The following is a 22,638-nucleotide window of genomic DNA, read 5'->3' as shown; positions in this document are numbered from 1 at the left end:
AGGCCACACTAAAGCTTCAGCAAAACCATGTTCACTACAGCACTGTTTACCATAGACCAGATATGGAATCAACCCAGATGCCCCTCAGTGGACAAAGGGATCAAGAAAATGTGGTATATATACACAATGGAATTCAATGCTTCAATCAGAAAGAATGATATTGCCCCATTCATAAGGAAATGGAAAGACTAGAAAAAATTATATTAAGTGAAGTAAGCCAGACCCAAACAAACATAGGTTGCATGTTTTCCCTCATTTGTAGTCATTAGAATGTGCCTATAAATCTACAAGTAAGCACAATGGATGGTAAAAGACAAAAAACACACATGGTCATAATAAATGGAAGTCTAAACATTCACACAGTGAGACTAAAGGAGAATATTCTCAGGATAGGATCACAATGGCTCAATAGCTGTGTGCATATGATCATATAAATGATGTTTATTCAAATGAACTCCAAGAAATGAAAATGAGGGTTTTTTTGTGATTTTGCTTTTTTGTGGGGTTTTTATCCCCCCCCCTCTTTTTTTTACTTCTGTGCTTTTTGTCTTGTATGTAAGTTTATCTGTTTGGGGGAGGGGAAGGGGAAGCACAGAAATGGTGGGAGAAAGAATGAACTAATTTAGCAGTGATACTCACTGGACACTATGTTGGAAATGAACTCTAACTTGTGGAGGAAGGAGGTCAGGAGGGGAAAAACTGGGGGCAAAAAAGGGAGGGGATGACACTGTTCAAAAAGAAATGTATTCATTATGTGACTTATGTAACTGTAACCCCTCTGTACATCACCTTTACAATAAAAATTTTTAAATAATAATAAAAGAAAGTTAGAACCTAGGAGTTGGAGAAAGTTTAAGAGTAAAATCAGAAGAGGCAGGCGTAAAGTCAGAAGAGAAGGCAGCACAGGCCAACTTCCTGAGCTGTACCAACAAAAAATAAAGAAGAGTAACTGCAGGGTCAAAAAGAAAGGAGGAAACCACTTTTTACAACTACTTAAATAAAATAAAAATATAATTAAAAAGAAAAGAAAAGAAAGGAGAAAACCGAAAGAGTATAGCAGCAGAGAGAAAGTTTCAAGAAGTAAGAAGCTCAAGCTGGACAGCTACCAGAGTTGTATATCAGACAAGGAATGAAATTTCTACCAACAGACTTGACAACTAAAATGTAGCTATTAAGTTGCTACAGTAATTTCCCTTAAATGATAAGATAAAAATCATTTTAGCCAAGAGCAGGTAGATCATACCTGTAATCTTTGCTTCTCTGAGGCTGAGCTTTGAGGATTGAAGTTTGAAGCCAGCTAGGGCTTGAGACTCTTACCTCCAATTAACCACCAAAAATCTGGAAGGGGAGCTGTGGCTCAAGTGGTATAACACTAGCTTTGAGCAACAAAGCTCAGTAAGTGGAGCTGTGGATCAAGTGGTAGAGCACCAGGCTTGAGCAAAAAAAGCTCAAGGACAGTGCTCAGGCCCTGAGTTCAACCCAGGAAAGCACACATACACACACGCAAAAATCATTTTATACAAAAGTTTATTGTTTTTTTTTAAAAAAAGTTATTATTGAAATATGTATAACCTTTGAAACACAAAATATTAATATCTATTACAATATAAAAATAAATTTTGACAAATATCCATTTCTCAATCATTTGACATTTGATATTTCTTTTACAGTTTTTTTCCTTGTCATGAGGATTGCCATAAATATCTTTTTGTCATAAATATCTTTTACAGTAAAAGGCTAAAACTTGTTTTCTTACTATTAATCCCAAATATTGTATACCATCCTTCAATCTGAAGGAAGAATGCAAGTAAATCTCAGTATATTAAAATAATTTAAATATTCCAATTTTGCCTACTTGTTAAGCAGAGACATAGTTTGCTCTTTCTACTCTTTTCAGATTGGTGACAACACAAATGTCTGGGCTGTTGCGTAATTCAGCATGCACACTTTTACTCTATTGATGATGCCTTAGAATGTACAACATTATGCAGAAATCCATCTTCTTCTTTGTGTTATAAACAATTTAACAGGCATAGGTTTCTTCAGATTCAAATGGCTAAATTTCCAACTGACTATTTTTGTTGACCTCACTAAACTAGACTTCCTCAATCTCGGCTTAATTTTAGCAATCACAATTCTCTCATCTAATTAACAAAAAAAAATGGGGCCATTTCTTCAGTGGCCTGCATTCAACCTTGTTTTGACTGACAATTGTCTAATAATGTCTCACTGTCTTTTTAGCCCTGGGCTCAGAATGTTATTTTCTATTGCAATTTTCTTTCTCCAATTGTTTATGGGTTTGTTTGCTCTTTTTCTAATATTTTCACATTTCTTTTTAAAAAAATAATGTTTTTTTACTTGTGAAAATACCGTATAGAGGGGTTACAATTACATGAGCAAGGTAATGGTACATTTCTTATCAAGCATTGTTACCTCCTCCTTTGTTTCCCCTTACTATCCCTGCCTTCCCTGCTTCCCCACCACACCCTCACCCTCCCCCCCCTCCGCCAAAGTTGTAAAGTTCGTTTTTCGACATAACGTCTTGTACATCTCATTGTTGCAATGGGTCTACCTGTATCCCTATTTAAACAATTTGTTTTTTTCCTTCCCCTCCACAGATTATACCAAAATCAAATACAGTGATGACAGGGGTTATACTGTGGGGGAGGGACATACAAGGCAACAAAGAAATCATCTTATAAATACGTTAGAAACAATCATAAGAAAGAAAAACATTTGAGTCCTCATCTTGGGGTTCATATCGCCTAACATCAACTTATCTTTTCCTCTCATTTAGTAGCTGACCTAAATATTTCACTCTTCAGAATCTCTTAGTAAGTGTCCAATTTTTAATTCCAGAAAAAAATCTAGACTTATTCTAGCCTGACTAATGGTCATATCACGTCAAAGCTTTCTACACAGTGGCAAATGAACTTAATAAAAAAATTGTCTGGGTTTTCATCTATGGCTCTTCCACCATTGACAATCTTTTGGAAGATTCCTCTCTAATGGGAGTCCAAAACTGCCTCCCCCTTACTTCACTATAGAACAGTGTAAAATATGTGCCATTACCCTTCCCACTGACAATCTGATGAATGTTTAACCAAAACCACACTAAAACCCAAAAAAGTCTCACTGTTCCATGTTCTGTGGACCAACTTGCATCAACAATTCAAGAACTGCTTTAATGCCATTCAGTACTTTCAGTATCTCCACTGCCAAATTATACCTCTAAGGAGAGCAGATCCTCAGAGCTCACAGGACAGCTGAGTGATCACTATTTCAACCACCTGCAAAACACCAGTGTTCAGAGAAACCTTTGGATGCACAACAGCATGCTAGCATGTCCAGCAGCCTGGCCTCATATTTAGATTTTGTCACATCAAATCACATGGACATGTTTCCCTAGCCTGTGCTGAACACTTGGGTGGCTTCATATGATGGAAATATTATTTTTTATCTTTTTTAAGTGTTACCATGCAGATGTGAGAACATCTTTCCAGCCCAGGCCCACTGCTTACTGTGGTACAGTTGAGCAATACCCATATCTGGGGAGTGCCACTTACAGTACAAGCTATTCTGAGGTTAGTTGTTTATTATTAAAACTTGGTATTTATAGTGGTAGTTATCCTGTGCTTAGTTATTTATAAGTATGAATTTTGATCAAATGGCCACTGAATCTTGAGAAAGAAGTTGTTTCTAATTCACCCACCTAAAAGTACAATTTAGACTGCTAGAAAGGATGTATTTACTGTCCATATTGGAGAATATTGAACTTAAAAATTCAGTCACTATCTTCCCAAGATGTATTATATTGTAAATCTCATCATTTTGTCTAATATGTCATCACTGAAGATGATTTTAAAAGATGTTCAGAATACAATCCAAAAGGAAGGTGTATGCACACCCCTATAGATTCATGTACCATGTAGGAAAAGGCATTCCACCGGTTTTGAATCTTCTATCTATTCCACATTTCTTCGATTTGTTAAAACTGTCTTTCTGTTGTAGGTATTATTGTTGGAGAGGGATTAATAAAGTTAATATATGGAGTGAGGAAATTTTGTAAAATACAATGACATCACGAAGATAACAGAAATCAATCCAAGATCATTATAGTTACAAATTTTGTATCAATGCTTCTTCTTCTTTTTTTTTTTCGGTCGTGGGGCCTGAACTCTGAGCCTGGGTGCTGTCCCTCAGCTCTTCAGCTCAAGGCTAGCGCTCTACCACATGAGCCACACTTTTTTCTTTTTGCTTATGTGGTGTTGAGGAATCGAACCCAGGGCCTCAGGCATGCAAGGCAAGCACTCTACCACTGAGCCACCTTCCCAGCCCCTAATGCTTCTTTTTGAAAAGACTAATAATACGGGAAAACCTCTGGTGAGTTTATTAGCTCACCAACATGGGAGAAAAATAAAGCATGAAGTAAATATTATTTTAAAGGGGCTATAGATATGTACAGTAGAAAATAAATCTATAATGTGAAAAGAATAGAAATGAGCTGTAGAAACATATATTGATTAGGCACTGGTAGCTCACACCTGTAATCCTAGCGACTCAGAATGCTGAGATCTGAGGATCACAGTTCTAAGCAAGCCTGGGCAGGAAGGTTTTTGAAAATCTTATCTCCAATTAAGCACCAAATGGAAAAAAAAAACCCTCAGGGACAGTGCTAAGCCCCTGAGTTCAAGTATTAGGAACCACATACACACACACACACACACACACACACACACACACACACACTTTTCTAGAAAAATAATTGTTCAAAACTCAACAGAAACCTCAAACATATCCATAACAACTTAAGAAATGAATGTATTAGTTTAAAACTTATTTTGAAGAAAAAAGAGAAAGATCTGACCAAGTTCAGTGATGATAGTTGTTGTTTTGGTGGTTTGGTTGGCTTTTAGTTGTTGCCACAGAGTCTTTTAGTTAGCCCAGGCTGGCCTAGAACTCAAGGTCCTCTACTTCTGCCTCCTGGCAGAGTTAGTCTTATGAAACTTTCAAGGAACAAAATGTCTCTGACCCACAAAAATTGTTTTGGACTTTATAGAACTACTTAACAATAATAAAAATAAATTAATTAAAACAGAAAAAATTCTTTTAGAGATTACAAAAAATAATGTCTAGTTCATATTGGGATTTAGTAGTCTTACATGAGACAAGGAAAATACAAAGAATTAAAGTTTTCATGTGGTTTCTTTCATGAAACTAATGCACAAATTCTTTATAAACTTAGCAATAAAATTAAATAATTACAAATCATGTAAAAATAACATGGCCTAATGGCTTTTATTTAGTAATGAAAGGAAGATTTAATATTGAAAAAGATTCATAATTAACACACTAAGAAAAAACATCACTATCCAAATACACGCAGAAAAAGTTATTTCAAATTTTCAAGTCACTCACGGTTTAACAAAAATATAACAAATTGGAAATAAGAAAAAGCTATTTATAATATTCTTAAAAATCTATCCCTAGCCAGTAGCAATTTGTGATATCACTTAGATACTCTATCTCTCTACCCTCTCTTCTCTCTCTTCTTTCTACTCTGTTCTCACTCTTCTCTCTCTCCTCAGTATCAATACCAGATCTTGAACTCAGGGCCTCATGCTCTCATTCAGCTTACTACCACCTTATCCATGCCTCCAGCCTGGCTTTTTGCTGTTTATTTTGGAGAGGGTGTCTTGGCAACTTTTCTGCCTGGGTTGGTCTCAAGCCTTGATTTTCTGTGTTTCAGCCTCTTGAGGATTATAAATATGGGCCACCAGTCCCTGGCAAGGTATTCTCTTTTAAATTCAGGAATATGACAGTAAACTTCCTCTGAAATATTTTGCACTAGGTTTCTGTCATGATTTTTCTACTGCATTCATGTGTGCACTTGAGAATTACTACCCAAATACTTACATTCAAAGGTGTCTCAAAACCTGCAGAAGGGTAGGGCTAATGCAGAACATCCTTCACCTTTTGCCTTCTTTTGCTAGTATCTAATAGATGCTATTGCACTATGCATGGAAATTAAAAATGTCCAGGGATAAGTTAGCATCACCTTTGTTTGCATTCATTCAACCAACGTTCCCTTTCCTGAGTGCTTGAAGCATTCTTTTTAAACCTTTTCTGGGATACTTTTGGGTTAACTATTCTGAATGCCTATTCACCTATACAATACCTATCTTTTAAATAAATTAAGTACATAGAAGGTTCTTTTGTTTCTTTTACTTACTTTCTGAAATATATTTTAATATAATTATTCCATTCCTTTGTTGCCTTTGTTAGCTTTTTTACAAAGGTTTTACCGTTATGAGGATGTTGGATCTCCTTTGGTAATCTTTAATATATTTTCTCCCTAATATTGTTTGGTTTTCTACTTCCCTTCATTTGTTTCACTTTCTTTCAATTCTGCCAGCTCCTGATCCATACCCTTCAGCAATCTCCTAGAAGTGTTCCCTTGTCTTTCTTTCTTCTTTTTCTTGCAAAGAACTCCTTCTAGGGTGAACAAATGCAATCAGACTATTCTATACGCTATGTGGGAAATGACCTATGTAACTTATGGGCAGGGATGAAAGGGCGAAACTGGAGAGAAGCAAAGGAGAGGATGACATTGTGCAAACAGAAATATACTCATTACCTGACTTATGGTAGCCCCTCTGTAAAACACATTAGTAGTAACAATAAAATTATTAAAAGGAAAAAAAAACAGAACTCTTCTACTGTGTGATCTTCCTTAATGGCTGTAGTCAGATTTCAGGTTATACATTGAATCTTTATGACAACATTTTGAGGAGAGTTGTTGTTATGTAGGAGAAAATTTTAACAACTCTTTTCCCTATTTCTAATAAGATCAGCAACATCTTACCTTTTTGTTACTCTTACTTGCATAAGTTGGATTTTCTAGAGAATTGGCAGAGGACTCTTGTGGTGGTGGTGGGGGGCGTGATAGGCAATAGTTTTCTATTAAGAACTTCTTTGGGGGCTGGGGGTTTAGCCCAGTGGAAGGGCGCCCGCCCGACGCGCGCAAGGCCCTGGGTTCAGTCCTCAGCCCTGGAAAATAAAAGGAAAAAAAAGAACTTCTTTGATATTACTATATTAAATTATTAGTTATTTATAATATGAAGTTGGTTAAAATATGAAGTTATTTGTTATTTACTTATAATATGAAAAAGCTACATAATCACATATCTGATAATCATATCTAAACTTACTTCTAATCATACATCTAACCTGGTGATTTCTGTCCCTCCTTAGTTACTTTATGGGTTACTTCACAGATTACCTGACATATGGGACATGAATTACACAGGGCACTTTCAAATATTTTCTGGACTTCAATAAGATGGACTGGTCACCTTTCTTCAGCTACATCAACCCCAGAGGTCTTTCCAGCTTTTACCTCTTAGCCCGAAGCCTCTGCTTTTAAAGAGTGACTATGCAATGGTGGCTACTGAGTTCAGCTATATCTAGGTTCAGCTATATCTAGGTAACCCCAACCCCTATTCACTTAACACATTATTATGACTTTAGTCTTTGGCTTTCTGCCTGACTCTAATTTTTTTGTTTGAGGATTTTGTTGTTTGAGGATTTTTTTTTCTGTTGGTTTCAATGAAAATGTAATTTATGGGTATTTCTTTCCATTTTCTTTGTAATGGATTCCAAAAGGCATGGGAAAATTCCCACTAACATTCAGAAACAAATATTCTCTTCCTGTTTATTTTTTTGTTATGAAGATCATTTGGTTAAGGAGGTTCGGTGTGTATGTTTACAGTGAATAAACCATGTTTATCCTTAAAAGTAAATATACACATACAGTCTGGTTAGCACACTTCTTAGTAAATGTGGGCTGCTTCTTTTGTCATGCAAAGACCTCCCATTGAACACCCTGCTCCAGGGATGTGCCAAGTTATACAGTCAAGCCCTTCACACTGGTGCATCTATATAGCGTCTTTCTTAAGGTTTCAAAGTCTTGACCATCTCCACGCTGCCAGTGTTTCTTTTACCAATCTTTAAAATTCTTAAGCAATTCTAAATTCTGCCTTCTAAGAAAAAGCCCTTTGAGTGAGAATGTCTCTGGGCACAAAAACACAAGCTGAAATATTTAGGTGATCCCTTTAAAAAGAAAAATATCTTTATTGGGAAAATTAAATTATCAATCCAATGAATCTTGGATTACTTTAAACCAATATCTTATATACTAACTTTCTAAGCACGTGTGTGTCTGACCAGTAGTGGATCTTTATGATGTAGTGACATCATAGTGAAGTTGACCAGAGAAAGATATTAAAGGGCTAGATATATGAACAAGAACAAGATGAGGGGGGTGGGGAAGGAGAAACAGATTCTGTTGGGTGGTGGGTACTAGCAAGAAGGGAATTGAAATAACAAGAAGGATAAAAGCAGTCAAAATAAATTGTTTGCAAATATGAAAATAGAATAATGAAACCTGTTGAAATTGTTTTGAGAAAGGAGGATAGGAAGGACAGGAAAGGTGAGTGTGTTTGGAATGTATTGTAAACATGTGGAAGTATAACAATGAAATCCTCCCTGTATAATATGACTGAATAAAAAGTAAAAATAAAGCACACCAGGAACAAAAAGAACACCATTACTGATGCCTGATGGAGAACACAGGCTTTAAATTAATTATTAGATGGTATGGTCTTAGTATGCTCTTCATTCACTCAAAAAAAATATATACTAAATGTTTACTCCCTGTGAGGAGGCAGAGGATTCGGTGATGATTAAGAGAAGTCACAGCCAGCCACGTGTTGGTGGCTCATGCTTGTAATCCTAGCAATTCAGGAGGCTGAGATCTAAGGATAACAATTTGAAGCCAGCCTCAGCAAGAAAGTTTGTAGCATTCTTATCTTTAATTACCAAAAAAGCCAGAAGTGGAACTGTGGTTCAAGTAGTAGAGTGCCAGCCTGAACAGCACCCAGGCCCTGAGTTCAAACCCCAGGACCAACACCAAAGAGGGGGGGGAGGGAGGGAGGGGAGGAGAAGGGAGGAGAAGGGAAGGAGGAGGGAGGAGGAGAGGAGAGGAGAGGAGAGGAGAGGAGAGGGAAGAGAAACAGTCATAGCTTCTGTTCCTTGATCTCTAGTGACCAATGATGAGATAAAATTACTCAAATCAATCACATAAATAGAAGCAAATTTGCCACCATGGTAAGAGCTCCTGAAGTATGTGGAAGCTCTTCTTTGGTTTTTCTTCAAGGTAAAGTCTGCAATCAGAACTGTCCCTCTTTCTTTTTTTTTCTTTTAAAAAACAATTTAATTTGCAATTGCAAAGTCACATACATAGCAATATAGGATTTTTCTATCTTGAATCAATGCCACATTTAGTCATTGTACTTCAAGAACTGATCTGTCTTAAAGATTCTATTGGCTGTTTCGGTTAATGTATTTCCATATAAACTGTACAATAAAATTCTGAAACTTCATTAAAAAGTAAAGGTCTTGGAAACAGCATTGACTTCATAGAAGACCTGAAATCATTATAACTTATAGAACTGTCCCTTTTCAACTCACAGAAATTGTACCTGAGTTCACTTTCCTTCAGGACTAAAGCACTTTGGATACTCATAGACGGGCATCTGGTATTTTGTAGCAATCTCTGACACCTAAAATCAGACTACTGGGTTCCTCAGTCCAACACGTTTACTATCAACAGCACAGTCTCTTACTTGTCTTGTTAGAAAGATGACCAACAGAGAAGGCAACCAAAATACTCAGCCCAAGCCAGGTGTGTGTTGGTGCAAGCCTGAAAGACCAGCACTTGAGAGGGTGAGAAACAATAAAACATTTCATAGTGAGACCTTGTCTCATAAATAATTAAATAATAACAAAAACAGAGAGAGTCAACCCAAGAAAGTCTTCTTCAAAGATGCCAAGAATGTATTAGTGATCTGCTTTGGGGACTTTCTGTCATAATGAAAGCCCTCCTACCTGACCACTTTGCTCAGTACCTATAAAGACTATGTAAGAGCATATTGACATAACTTTCAACACTGTATCCCCTTAGAGAAAAAGACTATGATGAGGTGCAAAGAAAAACCAGCGTAAGTTTGATGAGTTCAGGGACTCATGTCTCAAGCAGCAGGACAGTATATTCAAAGGAAATACTAGAAAGATCAGAATTGAATCTAGAACGGCCAATTGCTATGATGGCAAGAAACAAGGCTATAAATGAAAGTAGGAATCTGTCATTGAAGATCCTGCATGTCCTATTTAGAATTTAAACTTTTATAATCTTCTCTGTGTGTGGAAAGAGTGGGGTAAGCTGATATTTACTTTGCCTTCTGGAAACATCTGTTTATATGGTGTGAAAAGAGAACAATGAGAAAGGAACACTTATGCAAAGACAAATGTAGTTTTTCTGGTAAGAGAAAATGGTAACCTGATCCAAGATGATAAAACAGGGGCATTGAGGCAAGTGGATATAGATGAGAAATTCCTGATCTTCAGAAGTTGGGGATATGGAGGGAAAATAGTGTCCATGGCTTAGTTATCTCTGACTGAAAAATGGTGGCTCCATTCACAGAAATAGGGAACTCTGAAGCAACTTGGAATATTTACTCTGAGAGTAAAGGTAAAAGCAAAAAGAGTTTGAGCTTGAAGTTGCTATGTATGTATAGTTTGGAAGTCCAAATAAAGCTGTCACCAAGCACCAGTGGTTCATGCCTGTAATCCTAGCTACTCAGGAGGTTGAGATCTGAGGATCATGGTTCAAAACCAGCTGGGGCAGAAACACGTGAGACTCTTATCTCTAATTAATCACCAAAAAAAATGCTGGAAGTAGCGCTGTGCCTCAATTGGTAGAGTGCTAGCCTTAAGCAAAAGAAGCCCTGAATTCAAGCCCCAGGACTAGCACCAAAGGAGGAGGAGGAGGAAGAAAAAGAGGGGGAAAAGAAGGAAGAGGATAAGGAGGAAGAAGAGGAAGAAGAGGAGGAGGGGGTAGGAGGGGGAGAAGGAAGAAGAGGAGGAAGAAGAGGAAGAAAGAAGCTATCTAATACTTGAAGTTCATATGGGAGTTTCAGGAAGAGATTACTAATTTGCATATTATCTACGTAGAGTTTCCTATAGTTCAAATGTCTCTCCCCCTTGCTTCTGCTGTCCTTTCCCATGTGAAGATGTCATTTGGTTAAAAATAATGATAATAGATTAAGTGAAGTAAGACAGACTCAAAGAAACGTAGGTCCCATGGCTTCCCTTATTTGCAATAATTACTATACATCTAGGATGAGCAGATGAGCAGAATAGCTCAATAGCTATATACATATGACTATATAAGATGATGCTAAACAAAATGGACTCCAAGACATGAAGGTGAGTGTTGGTACAAGCCTGAAAGACCAGCACTTGGGAGCATAAAATAATCAAACAACGAAAACAGAGAGAGTCAACCCAATGGTATATCCTCTGTTGTTAGTGTGTTTGATTTTGGCACCCTGGTATTGTATATTTATTTATTTGAATTAAAAAGGGAAGGGGAACAACAGAATGGTGAGACAGAGGACAAGGGGGAAACCAATGCAACAACAATATACACAAAATCATATGTTGGAAATGGTCTGTACAACTTGGGGATGTTGGGGGAGGGAAAGTAGGAGACAAATGAAGGAAGGGGTAAAAAGGTTTACAAGAAATGTACTCATTACCTGACTTATGTAACTGAAACCCCTCCGTACATCACCTTGACAATAAAAAAGACTTTTAAAATATAGAAAGATTAAAGTTTCAGAACTTGATATTTTTGTCCTTCCCCCTACCTCCTCCCCGTGGTGCCTCCTCCTCTTCCTCTTCTTCCTTTATTGTCATCTGCTCACATTAAACCATCTGGACCAAACCCTTGAATTTGCCTTTTTTTTCTTCCATTTGTTCTAAGACATGTTTTTGTAAAGTTCTTTAATTTTCTTTTTTTATAAACCTTATCTCATTCTGGGCTTAGTCCTCTTGGTACAATTAGTACAGACATCTGTCACTCACCTGTATTCTTTCTTAATTAAAAGCCCAATCATATTACTGAGATTTCAGTGTCAAAGCATAAAATTTACCTTTTGTTTGTTTTTAATGCCAGTCCTAGGGCTTGAACTCAGGGTTTGGACACTGTCGCTAAGCTTTTTTTTTTTTCCTTAAGGCTACCACTTCACCACTTGAGCCACAGCTCCACTTCTAGCATTTTGGTGATTACTTGGAGAACCGAGTCTCATATACTTTTCTACTTGAGCTGGCTTCAAACCATGATCCTCAGCTCTCAGCCTCCTAAGTAGTTAAGATTACAGGCATGAGCCACCGATGCCTGGTAGAGTTCACCTAAAGCAGAGAATTCAGTAGTTTTGATACATTCACAGGACTGTACAGTCATCACAACAGTATAAGATAAAAGCATCTCTGTACATATTAGCTGTGACTTCTCAGTAATTCCTACCCCAAGATCAAAGCAGCTATATTCTACCTGCTTCTGCTATACATTCTTCCTATTCTGGATACTCTATTATAAATAGAATAATAAAATATGAGGTCCTTCCTCATGGGCATACTGTAATTATACTATTTTCAAGATTCATTGATCAATGTATAGCATACATCAGTACTTTCTTCCTTTTTGTGCACATGTGTTCCTGTGGATTAAACTCAGGGACTCACACTTGCTAAACAAGCACTGTGCCACGTGAACTACATCTCCCATCTTTCATTTGTTTTTCATGCCAAGTAATACTCATAATATTGTTGACAAACAATAGGGCTGTTTCTACTTTGGGCTGGTGTGAATCATGGTTCTATGAATTGTAAATATGTATACCAATTTTTCCTGTAGATATTTATTTTTATTTCTCCTGGTATATTCCCAGGAGTGTAATTTCCAAGTCTTGTATACTATACCAAACATTTTGAGGCAAATCGTTAATTTAATTATGCATTTAAAAATTATTTCTCATTAAAATCAGCCATATCCTTATTAGTTCTGGAAAGGAGAATTTTCAGATTTGATTTTATGTAGCAACAAGAACAAGAAATATTTTTAAATATGCTCTAAGTTAAAATTGTATTACTCATTTTGTCCTCATCTATTGATAACTTAGAACTAGTCTTGCTGAGGTTATTGGAGATTTCCATTTTGAAAGCTCGATTTTTATTTTCTGGTCTCTGACGGCTCTCATCTGTAGTCCTAACTGTTCAGGAGGCTGAGATCTGGAGGATTGTGATTTGAGACCAGTCTGGTAGAAAAATCTTTGAACACCATCTCCAAAATAACCAGCACACAAGGCTGGAGGCATGGCTCAGGTAGTAAAGCTGAGCAAGTAAGAGGGCCTAAGTACAAGCCCTGGTAACAGAAAAGAAAAAGAAAAAGAAGGAAGGGGGTAAAGGAAGGAAGGAAGGAAAGAAAGAAAATGCTAGGTTTTAATAAACACTGCTCATTCAAGTCTTTATGAAGTAAGACACACCTAAGATAACCAGATGCAATAGTTCCCTTGCTCCATCTAGAGATGAGACACACACTTTATTTTCTGGAAGGTTTCTCTATGAAAGTTAATGTTTTTAAGGATAAACTATTTCTCAAAGGCTTTATACATGGCTCAATGGAACAATGTCTGTATAAGGCACTGAATTTAAACCCCGGTACTGCCTTCCCCAGAAAAATATTTCCCAAAGATTTCTAAAATTTGTTTAAGTCTTTTAAAGAAAATTAATGAATAAAAGAAATGTGGCTTGTTGGACACTGGTGGCTCACTTCTGTAATCCTAGCTACTCAGGAGGCTGAGATCTGAAGATCTCCCTGATATGTGGATGCTAAAGCCAAAATACAAGAAGATTTGGCAAAGTAACAGAACTCAAGAAACAAAGGACAACCACCCATTTTGTCATATCATTGCTAAATGACTCCATGTTCTTGACCATATATATGTTCTTGACCATATATATGACCATAGATATAGGCATGCAACAGAGGGAAGCCAAGAGGAGGAACAAAATAAGAGGGAACAGCCCACACTAAGCAAAAGGAAAGAAATGTAAACATCAACTGATGTGGAAAAAATAACTTGCATTGTCAAAGCTCATAGAATTCACAAACTGTATAGACCATGATGATGACAATTTGCCTTGGGAAGGTTAAAATGTATTTGTGACTTTAACTATGTATCACTATTCCACATTACTGTGAAATATGTGAAATTTATGTAATCACCTAATCTCAATTAAAGAAAAAAAGTGAAAGAAGGGGGAATAGGTTAGGAGAGATGGATGACAATGTTGTCAGACACTGTACTCATATACTGTTTTATAGAATGGGAACTTCTTTGTACAACTACGTAAAGATAATTTTTAAAAAAGAAAATTAATGAATAAAAGAAATGTGACTTGTTGGATACTGGTGGCTCACTTCTTTAATCCTAGCTACTCAGGAGGCTGAGATCTGAGGATCATGGTTTGAACTGAGCCAAGCAAGAAAGTCTGTGAGCCTCTTATCTCCAATTAACCACCAAAAAGCCAAGAGTGGAGGCATGGCTCAAGTGGTAGAATGCCAGCCTTGAGTGAAAAAGGTACAGCATGTCGGCCCTGAGTTCAAACCTCAGCACTGGTGCGTACGCGTGCACGCGCGCACACACACACACACACACACACACACACACATATACATATACACATACACACCCACACAAATTCATTTTCTTCTTTTTAAAAATTCTTTATCATCTTGAAGGAGTTGTACAAAGGAGTTGCCATTTAACAAAGCAGTTTATGACTACAATATGTGTTTATCAATGTCACCCCCTTTTAAATACTGATCTCCTGAGAATGGCTAACTATTGTAATTTTACTTTAGGATCCCCAAAATCTCTGTTTATTTGATATCTGAAGGTTCTAGCCAGTTTGTGTGTGCACATTTATCTTCAAGACTCAAAACTCTTTCCACTGCAAGTCCAGATAATCAGGCATCTGTGTTTAGCAAATTGCAGGTACCGCTCCCTCTCCCTCTCCGTGAACATCCCTTTCACAGAATATGGGTTGTAAGGTGAATCAATAGCCCAACAATCCACCAAGATGAAAGGGAGCAATGCAGTTTTGCTGAGACTGAGTGCGTAACTGTCACTGCCCTGCTATGCACAATCGCACAGGCTTAACAATCTGCACCAAGGTAATCACTTCGGTAATGAGAAGACTTAATTTCATCTTCATATGAATGAAAATGTGAAGTTGCGAGGCGAGAGTTATGAGCCTATCTCCAATGCCTCTCCCTCCACCCTGCCAGTCCTGTGTTTAGTGCCTCACTCATCCACTTTGCATCGGCAAATCATAGAAGCTAAGTGCTCTCAGCTGCACTCTACCAAATCACAGCTGAGATGAATAATGAACTTAATTTTCCATAAGGACATTCTCTTTGGCATATCAGCTAATAAGGTAAGCTAATATAGCAACTCTGGATGGGGGAAAGGTAAAGAAATAGTTTTTATTTGTGCTCGGTTTCTGTGTTTCTAATTTTTCTATTAACATGCTGGAGTTAATTTTGTATTTCATGGTGTCTGTGAATTTGGGATGAACATTTGTAACAAGTACCCTCAATGCACTCTTTTTTCCTTTGATGAGGTTGTTTATGGTACCAGAGGGAGAAACTCAGCTTTTTAGAGACAATGGCATCCATATAATAATATTTTTATCATGTCTCATACGGAGCGGATTTAGTTGAGCAGCAAAATATTTAGAAACAGCAAGGGTATGTTAAAATTATTAAAGCACTGATTGCTGAAGATATTTATCATGATGTAATATACATTGATGTTGAAATGTGCTCTAAAAAAGCAGGCTATATACATCATGTTAGTTTCTGAATCACTTCATTTCTAAGTACATGTTATTCTAGAAAAGGTAGTAATTTTCAATTGCTAAGATTATTTTACAGCTTCAATTTAGGTAGGTTTTATTTTACGAGGTTGTATTTTTAAAATAGTGTATTGGTAATAAGAGTTTTTCTTATTACTTTTTTAAAAAAACATCTACCATGGTTGCAAGGATTTTGATCCATGTGGAAAATATCCTTGGCCACTAAGCTCATGGAATTAGAAGCTACAGATCTTTCTGAGACTCTTTTTCACTACTTTGGCTACTGTATCTCAAAAAACAACAACATCAAAAAAAAAAAAAAACAACCAAGATGTAATGAGCCCATTCCAAGGCTGGTTTTACTTTCCATGACATAGCTTTTCTATGTTTAAGCTAGAGAGTTTGATTTTATTCAGATCATAGCACCAGTCCCTGAAACTAGCAATTGCTTAGCAAGATGAAGAAGAAATCATAATCTGTTCTATAAAAATAATTAAATGGAAAATATAATTAAGATTTGTGTTTTCAGGCATTCTGGGAACACAGCTGTGTCACCTGAAATCAGAGACTCTAGTCTCTCAAAGTAGGTGACCTCAAAAGATATTTCTGAAGGTCTAGTCAAAAACAGCCAAAATAGGGAAATTGTGGAGTGGAGAGAGAGGAAGTGTTTCCTCTATTCCTTCAGCCTCATCTTTGTGTTCTGTTTTTGTGTATGGGAAATGAGCTGTGGATTTCAGGTATTTTGTGTCATGGAAGTCTTTAAACATCACAATTAGACATTATAAGTAAAGAAGAACTTTTATTCCCTCCTTTGAATTGGTCACCATGTCATGTTTTTTACATTTTTCTACTAGTAATGATTTAATTCAAAGATCATCCATGACCCATCCTCATAATTTAAGCATTTCTCTTAAAATATCACTAATTTACTAAATGTACAGGATTTAGGATTGTGGAATTTTAGTCAGTCACGGTTAATTCTGAAGAACAACAAGACAGACATATGGTACCTATTCATACTTCAAGGTTTAAAATATGTTCAATTTCAAGGTGTTTATTCTGTCTGCAGCTGTTGAAAGCTCAGGCATGGTGCACTGTTGTGAATTTGTAAGGTGTTCATTGTATTTTACTCTTTTCCCCTTTTCCTCTCACACTTCATCTCTCCAGACATTCTTTGGCAATGCCCATTTACTTTTTTGTTTCTTTGATCCTGGTATTTTTTCTTGTTATCCAGAACCTCTGGATGCCCTCTATCAATCTTGAAGCTCTCAGGGACAAAAAAAAAAATCTAGAAAACAAGTCTTTAAACACCAAGTTGTGAATTTCTGTTTCCTATTATGCATACAATGAGAAGACTTCTTATACAAACATGGTTTCTTATCCATTATTGACACCTAAAATTGACTCCACAAAGGTGTTCAAGGCTACATGGTCAGCATCATGCTCTTCATCTTTTTCTGCAATTGGCCAATTAGCTATCAGCCCTTTAAAGTATTTTTTGCAACATCAAATGAAAGTCATTTGTTATTTACACATACATACATTAACTACTGTTAATGTATAAATGGGGAAAATACAGAGAAAGCAGAACCACCACCTTCTCCACACACACACGCATACACACACACACACACACACGCACACACACACACACACACACACACAGCAAGGACCAGAGAGTAGCTACCAACTAAGGACAGTAGTGACTCAGGTGGCAGCATTGGTACAGATGGCCACCATCATAAAAGGCTCTTGGCACCACAGCAAGACAGCTGGCACCAGGCATCCAACAGACTTGTTCCCAAGACTATGTGAAGCCCATTCTTGGTCAAAATCAGAATTAACTGGAGGAGGAACGTGGATGAGAGAGGACTGAATTTATCACTGAATTTGGATATTATTACTCATTGTGACCTCATTCACGCTCACAGACTGGGGAACCCAAGCAGATCTGGGACACAAAAGTAAAGGCTTTACTCAAAACCTATCACATCTAACCCTGCACTGTTTGTTTTTCACAAAGGGTCTTATTTTTTGTACGTTTTATTTTATTGTAAAAATGCTATGCAGAGGGGTTAGAGTTACATGAGCAAGGTAATGAGTACATTTCCTATTGAGCATTGTTGCCTCCTCCTTTGTCTTCCATAGGGTCTTAACTGTGCCCCATCTAGCCTCAAACTTGAGATCTTCCTGCTTCTCAAGCAGCTGGATTACAGGCTTGTACCCCCACATCCACTTGCATGGATTTCTTTTATCTGTGTTTCCTATTTCTGTAAATGGTACCACTATCTAACTTTTGTTTCATTCCAGAGACATAGAGATTGTGGCTTGGTGAGTGGCTGTAGTGGTACAGACTCTGCCTAGCCCCAAAATACAAATCCTAGTAGCTCGATTAATTAGTTAATGTTTAATACTAACCAGAAATGTGGGAAACAGTCTTAATACTTTCCTCTGCCTCCCTCTCATATCATGTCTTTATGGCGTTCATACAAATTGAATGATAAAGGAAAAGAAAAAAACACCAGATTCCATACATCTTATTCCTGTTTTCTCTCCATTCCCCTTTCATTCTCCCAGGTAAATATTTACCATTTGTTTCCTAGATTGCTATAAATAGCTCCTACCTGATCTTCTTGCCTTTAGTTGTCCTTTAGTCCAGTTCAAGCTGCATGCCACAGCCATAAGGATCTCTCTAAAATGCAGACAGATCATTAACTCTTCTTAAAACGTGTTCAGTTTTTCTGTGTGGGGTAGAGCAGGCTGCTATCCCCCCATTCGAGAGGCTGCGGGAGGAGGATCAGTAAGTTTGAGTCTGGCAAGACCATGGCTCTTTTTGGTAGGGAGGGGGAGTTCAGTCCTGGGCTTGAAGTCAGGGCTTCACTTGGCTCTTTTGCTCAGTGCAAAGGTGGAGCCACCTCTCCACTTCCTGCTTTTTGCTGATTAACTAGAGATAAGAGTCTCACAAACTTTTCTGTCCCAGCTGGCTTCAAACCATGATCTCAGCTCTCAGCCTCCTGAGTAGCTCCCAGCAAGACCACGCATATCTTAGAGAGAGAGAGAGAGAGACAGAGAGAGAGATGGGGGGAGAGAGAGAGAGAGAGAGTGAGTGCAATCAATGGTTCTTCTTTATCCTCAAGAAAAAGTATGAACTCCTTAACATGACTTGCAGGACGTGATATAACTGAGGACAACCTTATTTCCTTACTCTTTCTCTGTCTGTGCTGCAGTTCAGCCATTGTGTTCAGCATAGATGCCCTATGCTCTTCCCCAAGGTTGTTTTTTTTTTTTTTATTGTGAAGATGCTGTACGGAAGGGTTACAGTTACATGAGTAAGGCAATGAGTACATTTCTTGTCGAGCATTGTTACCCCCTCCTTTGTTGTTCTTTCAGTATCACTTCCTTCCCCCACCTCCCTCACTCCCCCTACCCAAAGTTGTAAAGTTCATTTCCAATATAGTTTTGTGGGTATCATCGTTGCAATGACCCTTGACCCCAAGGGTTTTTCATGAGTTGCCTCCTCTTCTGTCTTCTATCCACTCACCTCAAATTCCTTTCCTCCTTTCTCAACCTTCCCATCTCACTAAGATAACACTTCCTCCAGAAAGCCCTCTCTGACTGGCCAAGTTGCAGTTAGGTACCTTTGCTAATATGTTCTCACAGCAGCCCTCATTTCCTTGTTGTGCTCTGTTTATAAAACTTTTACTTGTTTGATTATTCTAGTCTGTCAGTCCCCAGAAGTTATGAATCCAGTCTCTTACTCATCACTATGGTCCACACACAAATTCCTAGCTACACTCCTTATTAAGCTTTATTATCTTTTATCTTATGTGGTTACAGAGACTGAATGCAGAGATTCTTTATCTTATCGTTCCTACCAAGATAGTTCACCCAGATTCTTAGGTCTTCGTCTTCCTGTTTCTGCCAATGAGAGAAGTGAGCTCAGGTTATCCTAAGTGACACTGATATTAAGGATGGGCCCCTTGATCTGTGTGATTCCAGGAGCCAGCTCTAGCTCTCTCTGGTACATGGCCCCTTGCCTAGTTCAAAGGAGAGAAAATATTTATTCTCTATAATGTATAGTGATAATAGAAAAAATCCTTAATTTTCCACTATCTGCTACTGTTCATTTGCTCTCTGATCTCCATCAGTGTGACTATTACTAACCTCAAAGTATTTTTCATTGTGCTATAGTATTTATTCTTATCCTTTCACCAACAGCAGCCTATGTCTACAGGAGTTTTCAGTCTTTCTTACGTTCTCTACAGTGAAAGTAGCTGGGCCTTCCATTTCAGTTTTGTTTCTGTTGTCGTTTTCAATGGGAATCATTTTCTGGGGCATTTTCGGTGATTGCTCTTTCCATTGCACTTTTACCCAAGCTCAGTTGTCCCTTCATGTTCCTCATCCTTAGACTGATGTCAGCCTACATAGGGGCTTCCAGTGTTCTTTCATGGAGAAGCAAATTCCTCCTTGTTGCCACCCAGTCACATAACTAGCATTGCTGTCTGTGGAATAACTCTTTCCAAGTACAGCACAGAGAGGGAAAGGTACAAACCGTCTAGGAAATTTTTCCAATTTTTTTGACCATTATAGTCTTTGGAGTCATGAGTCAAACCAACACTCAGATGTACATAGTTGGAAAGTATGAGAGACAATGCAGAACTGTATAAGTAGAAGCTTTTGAGTTGGCTGGACCTAGATTGGATTCCTCTAAGATTTCTCTGTGTCCTGAACAGGTAACTTAGCCTTCCCTGCCTCAGTTTCCTCAACAGTGACATGGAGATAACAATGGTGTCCATCTCATGAAATAATGCCTGCCACAGGCTTCTCAATTGCTGGCGATGGGGTGGGTGGTAGTGAATAGAATAATGGCACCAACTGTGGCCATATCTAATCTCATGAAACTGACTCTTGTCTTAGATGTACATGTGACTACATTAAGTATCCTTAGGTCAGAGATTATCCTGGATTATCTGGGTGAGCCCTAAATGCAATTGTGTTTCCTTATGAGGATGCTTGAGCACAGAAGAAAGTCATGTGACCATGAAAGCAGAGATGAAGGAAGAGCCCACCAGGGATGATTGTAGAGGTTGACAGCAGAAAAGCCAACGAGGTAGAGTCTCCCTACGGAACCTCCAGAGGAGGCTTAGCTCTGCTCATTTTCAGCTTATTGGATCTACTTGGGGCTTCTGACCTCCATAACTGTGGGAGAATAAATGTGAGTTGTCTTTAAGCCACTGAGCTTGGGGTGACTCTATCTGGCCATCAGAGGAAATGAACATAGTTGGTGATATTTTGATACAGGAAAGATGATTCTCTCAATGAGCTGATAAAGAGGAATTGAGCATTAATATAAGAAAGATGATATGACGAAGACTGTAGTATGGGGTGGAGAGATCCTATATGTGTTCAATGCATGCCTGAATATGTGGAAAGAGGTGTCCCACTGCTTGAGTTAGAGGACATCCAGAAAGGTAGTATGGAAGATTGAAGCAATTTGTGGGGCTTTGGTACAAGTGAGTTCTTTTGAAGAAGAAAGCCAATGAATAGCAAATGAGGGCAGAACAGGACAGAGTAGGGTGGCTGAGCAGATGGCAGAATGTCTTGTTCAAAAAATGGGGATTAATTCAAAAGGAAGACTTATTTAGGAAATTTCCATGACCAGCCAGCATGGGTCTTAGAAACATGTGTCCAGAAACAAAAGGGTGTCACATTCTATTGCTCTCAGGACCCATTCATGATACCAAAAGACAGATCAAGAAAAGGAATTCTGAAAAAGATCTCCCATTTCTTTAATCCAAGTCAAGACTATTATTAACATAAGTGTGGATACTTTCAAAAATTAATCCCTTTCTAGACCTTACACTGACATACTCAAGGTGGGCAGTGAATTTGTTTCATGTGAGTTCTCCATATATTGTATACAAGTAAGTATCTCTCACATACACTTATGGCTCCACATATTGTCCCTTCTCCTAGAAAGAAAGCCCTCTCTTGCCCTACCTAGCTGATAAAGCCTGCCTGCCTATCATTCAAGTCTCAAGTCAATTACAGCTTCCTTGAACTATCTAAATACGAATACTAACATTGTCTACAAGTGAATTTTCTAGCCATTTCCATATTTGACTGTAACCACACTCGAGTGCTTTTTGCTCTTTCCTCTGAGTACTTCCACCCCTCCTTTCAATAGCCACAAAGATCCCTGAGGGAGAAGATCAGCCTATAAGCATTTATGTCTTTCACTCCAGAGTCTTTGACTCATAATACATGTCCATTTATATGAATGAATAGATACAGGAAATGATTGGTTAATTGTATCCTATGAGAATAGTTATCATAGGATGTAGAAAATAATAAAAGTTCATGAATCCTTGTTCAGTGTCTGAAGCAAATAAATCTTTGTATCTAACCTACCAGATGCAAGAAATTGAAAGAGAAGGTAGCACCAGATGCACAATTTTTCTTAGAAAACAGAAATTTGTCATATTCACTGCAGTGTCTATACATGGATGCAACCATTATCTTTTTATTACAAAAAAATAAGTAGTGAGAAAGCATATCATGTTCACCTTTGGAATGCAAATTACCTTATGCATTAGACATATGCTAGTACGAAAGGATGTTTGATGCTTGCTTAGCCCTGTCAATGACTTTTATAGTCTGGGATATTTTCCTGAAAGTAGTCAAAATGAGAGTGAAATCATTGGGCTGGGAAGGTGGGTCAGTGGTAGAGCGCTTGCCTTGCATGCCTGAGGCCCTGGGTTCGATTCCTCAGCACCACATAAGCAGAAAAAGCCAGAAGTGGTGCTGTGGCTC

The 22,638-nt window shown here is 37.8% G+C and overlaps 1 protein-coding gene across 9 annotated transcripts in view; it reads left to right on the top strand.

Moving 5' to 3' along the window:
- The window catches only part of Dlgap1 (discs, large (Drosophila) homolog-associated protein 1), a 338,446-nt gene that overhangs the window by 40,882 nt on the left and 274,926 nt on the right, over positions 1-22,638 (top strand). Inside the window, exon 1 of one of the 9 annotated variants that reach the window (XM_013027151.1) lies at positions 15,283-15,405. The exons of 7 other annotated variants lie outside the window; for them this stretch is intronic. In XM_013027151.1, coding sequence (XP_012882605.1) covers positions 15,355-15,405 — 51 coding nt within the window. In that variant the 5' untranslated portion in view covers positions 15,283-15,354. Of the gene's footprint in view, positions 1-15,282; positions 15,406-22,638 lie in introns of those variants that run through there. One more of the 9 variants, XM_013027153.1, reaches the window with a different exon arrangement.

Source organism: Dipodomys ordii, unplaced genomic scaffold (genome assembly GCF_000151885.1).
Source record: "Dipodomys ordii isolate 6190 unplaced genomic scaffold, Dord_2.0 Scaffold100, whole genome shotgun sequence".
Taxonomy (NCBI): Eukaryota; Metazoa; Chordata; class Mammalia; order Rodentia; family Heteromyidae; genus Dipodomys; species Dipodomys ordii.
The sequence above is the reverse complement of the archived record's forward strand: the minus strand, read 5'-3'. Positions and strand labels throughout refer to the sequence as shown.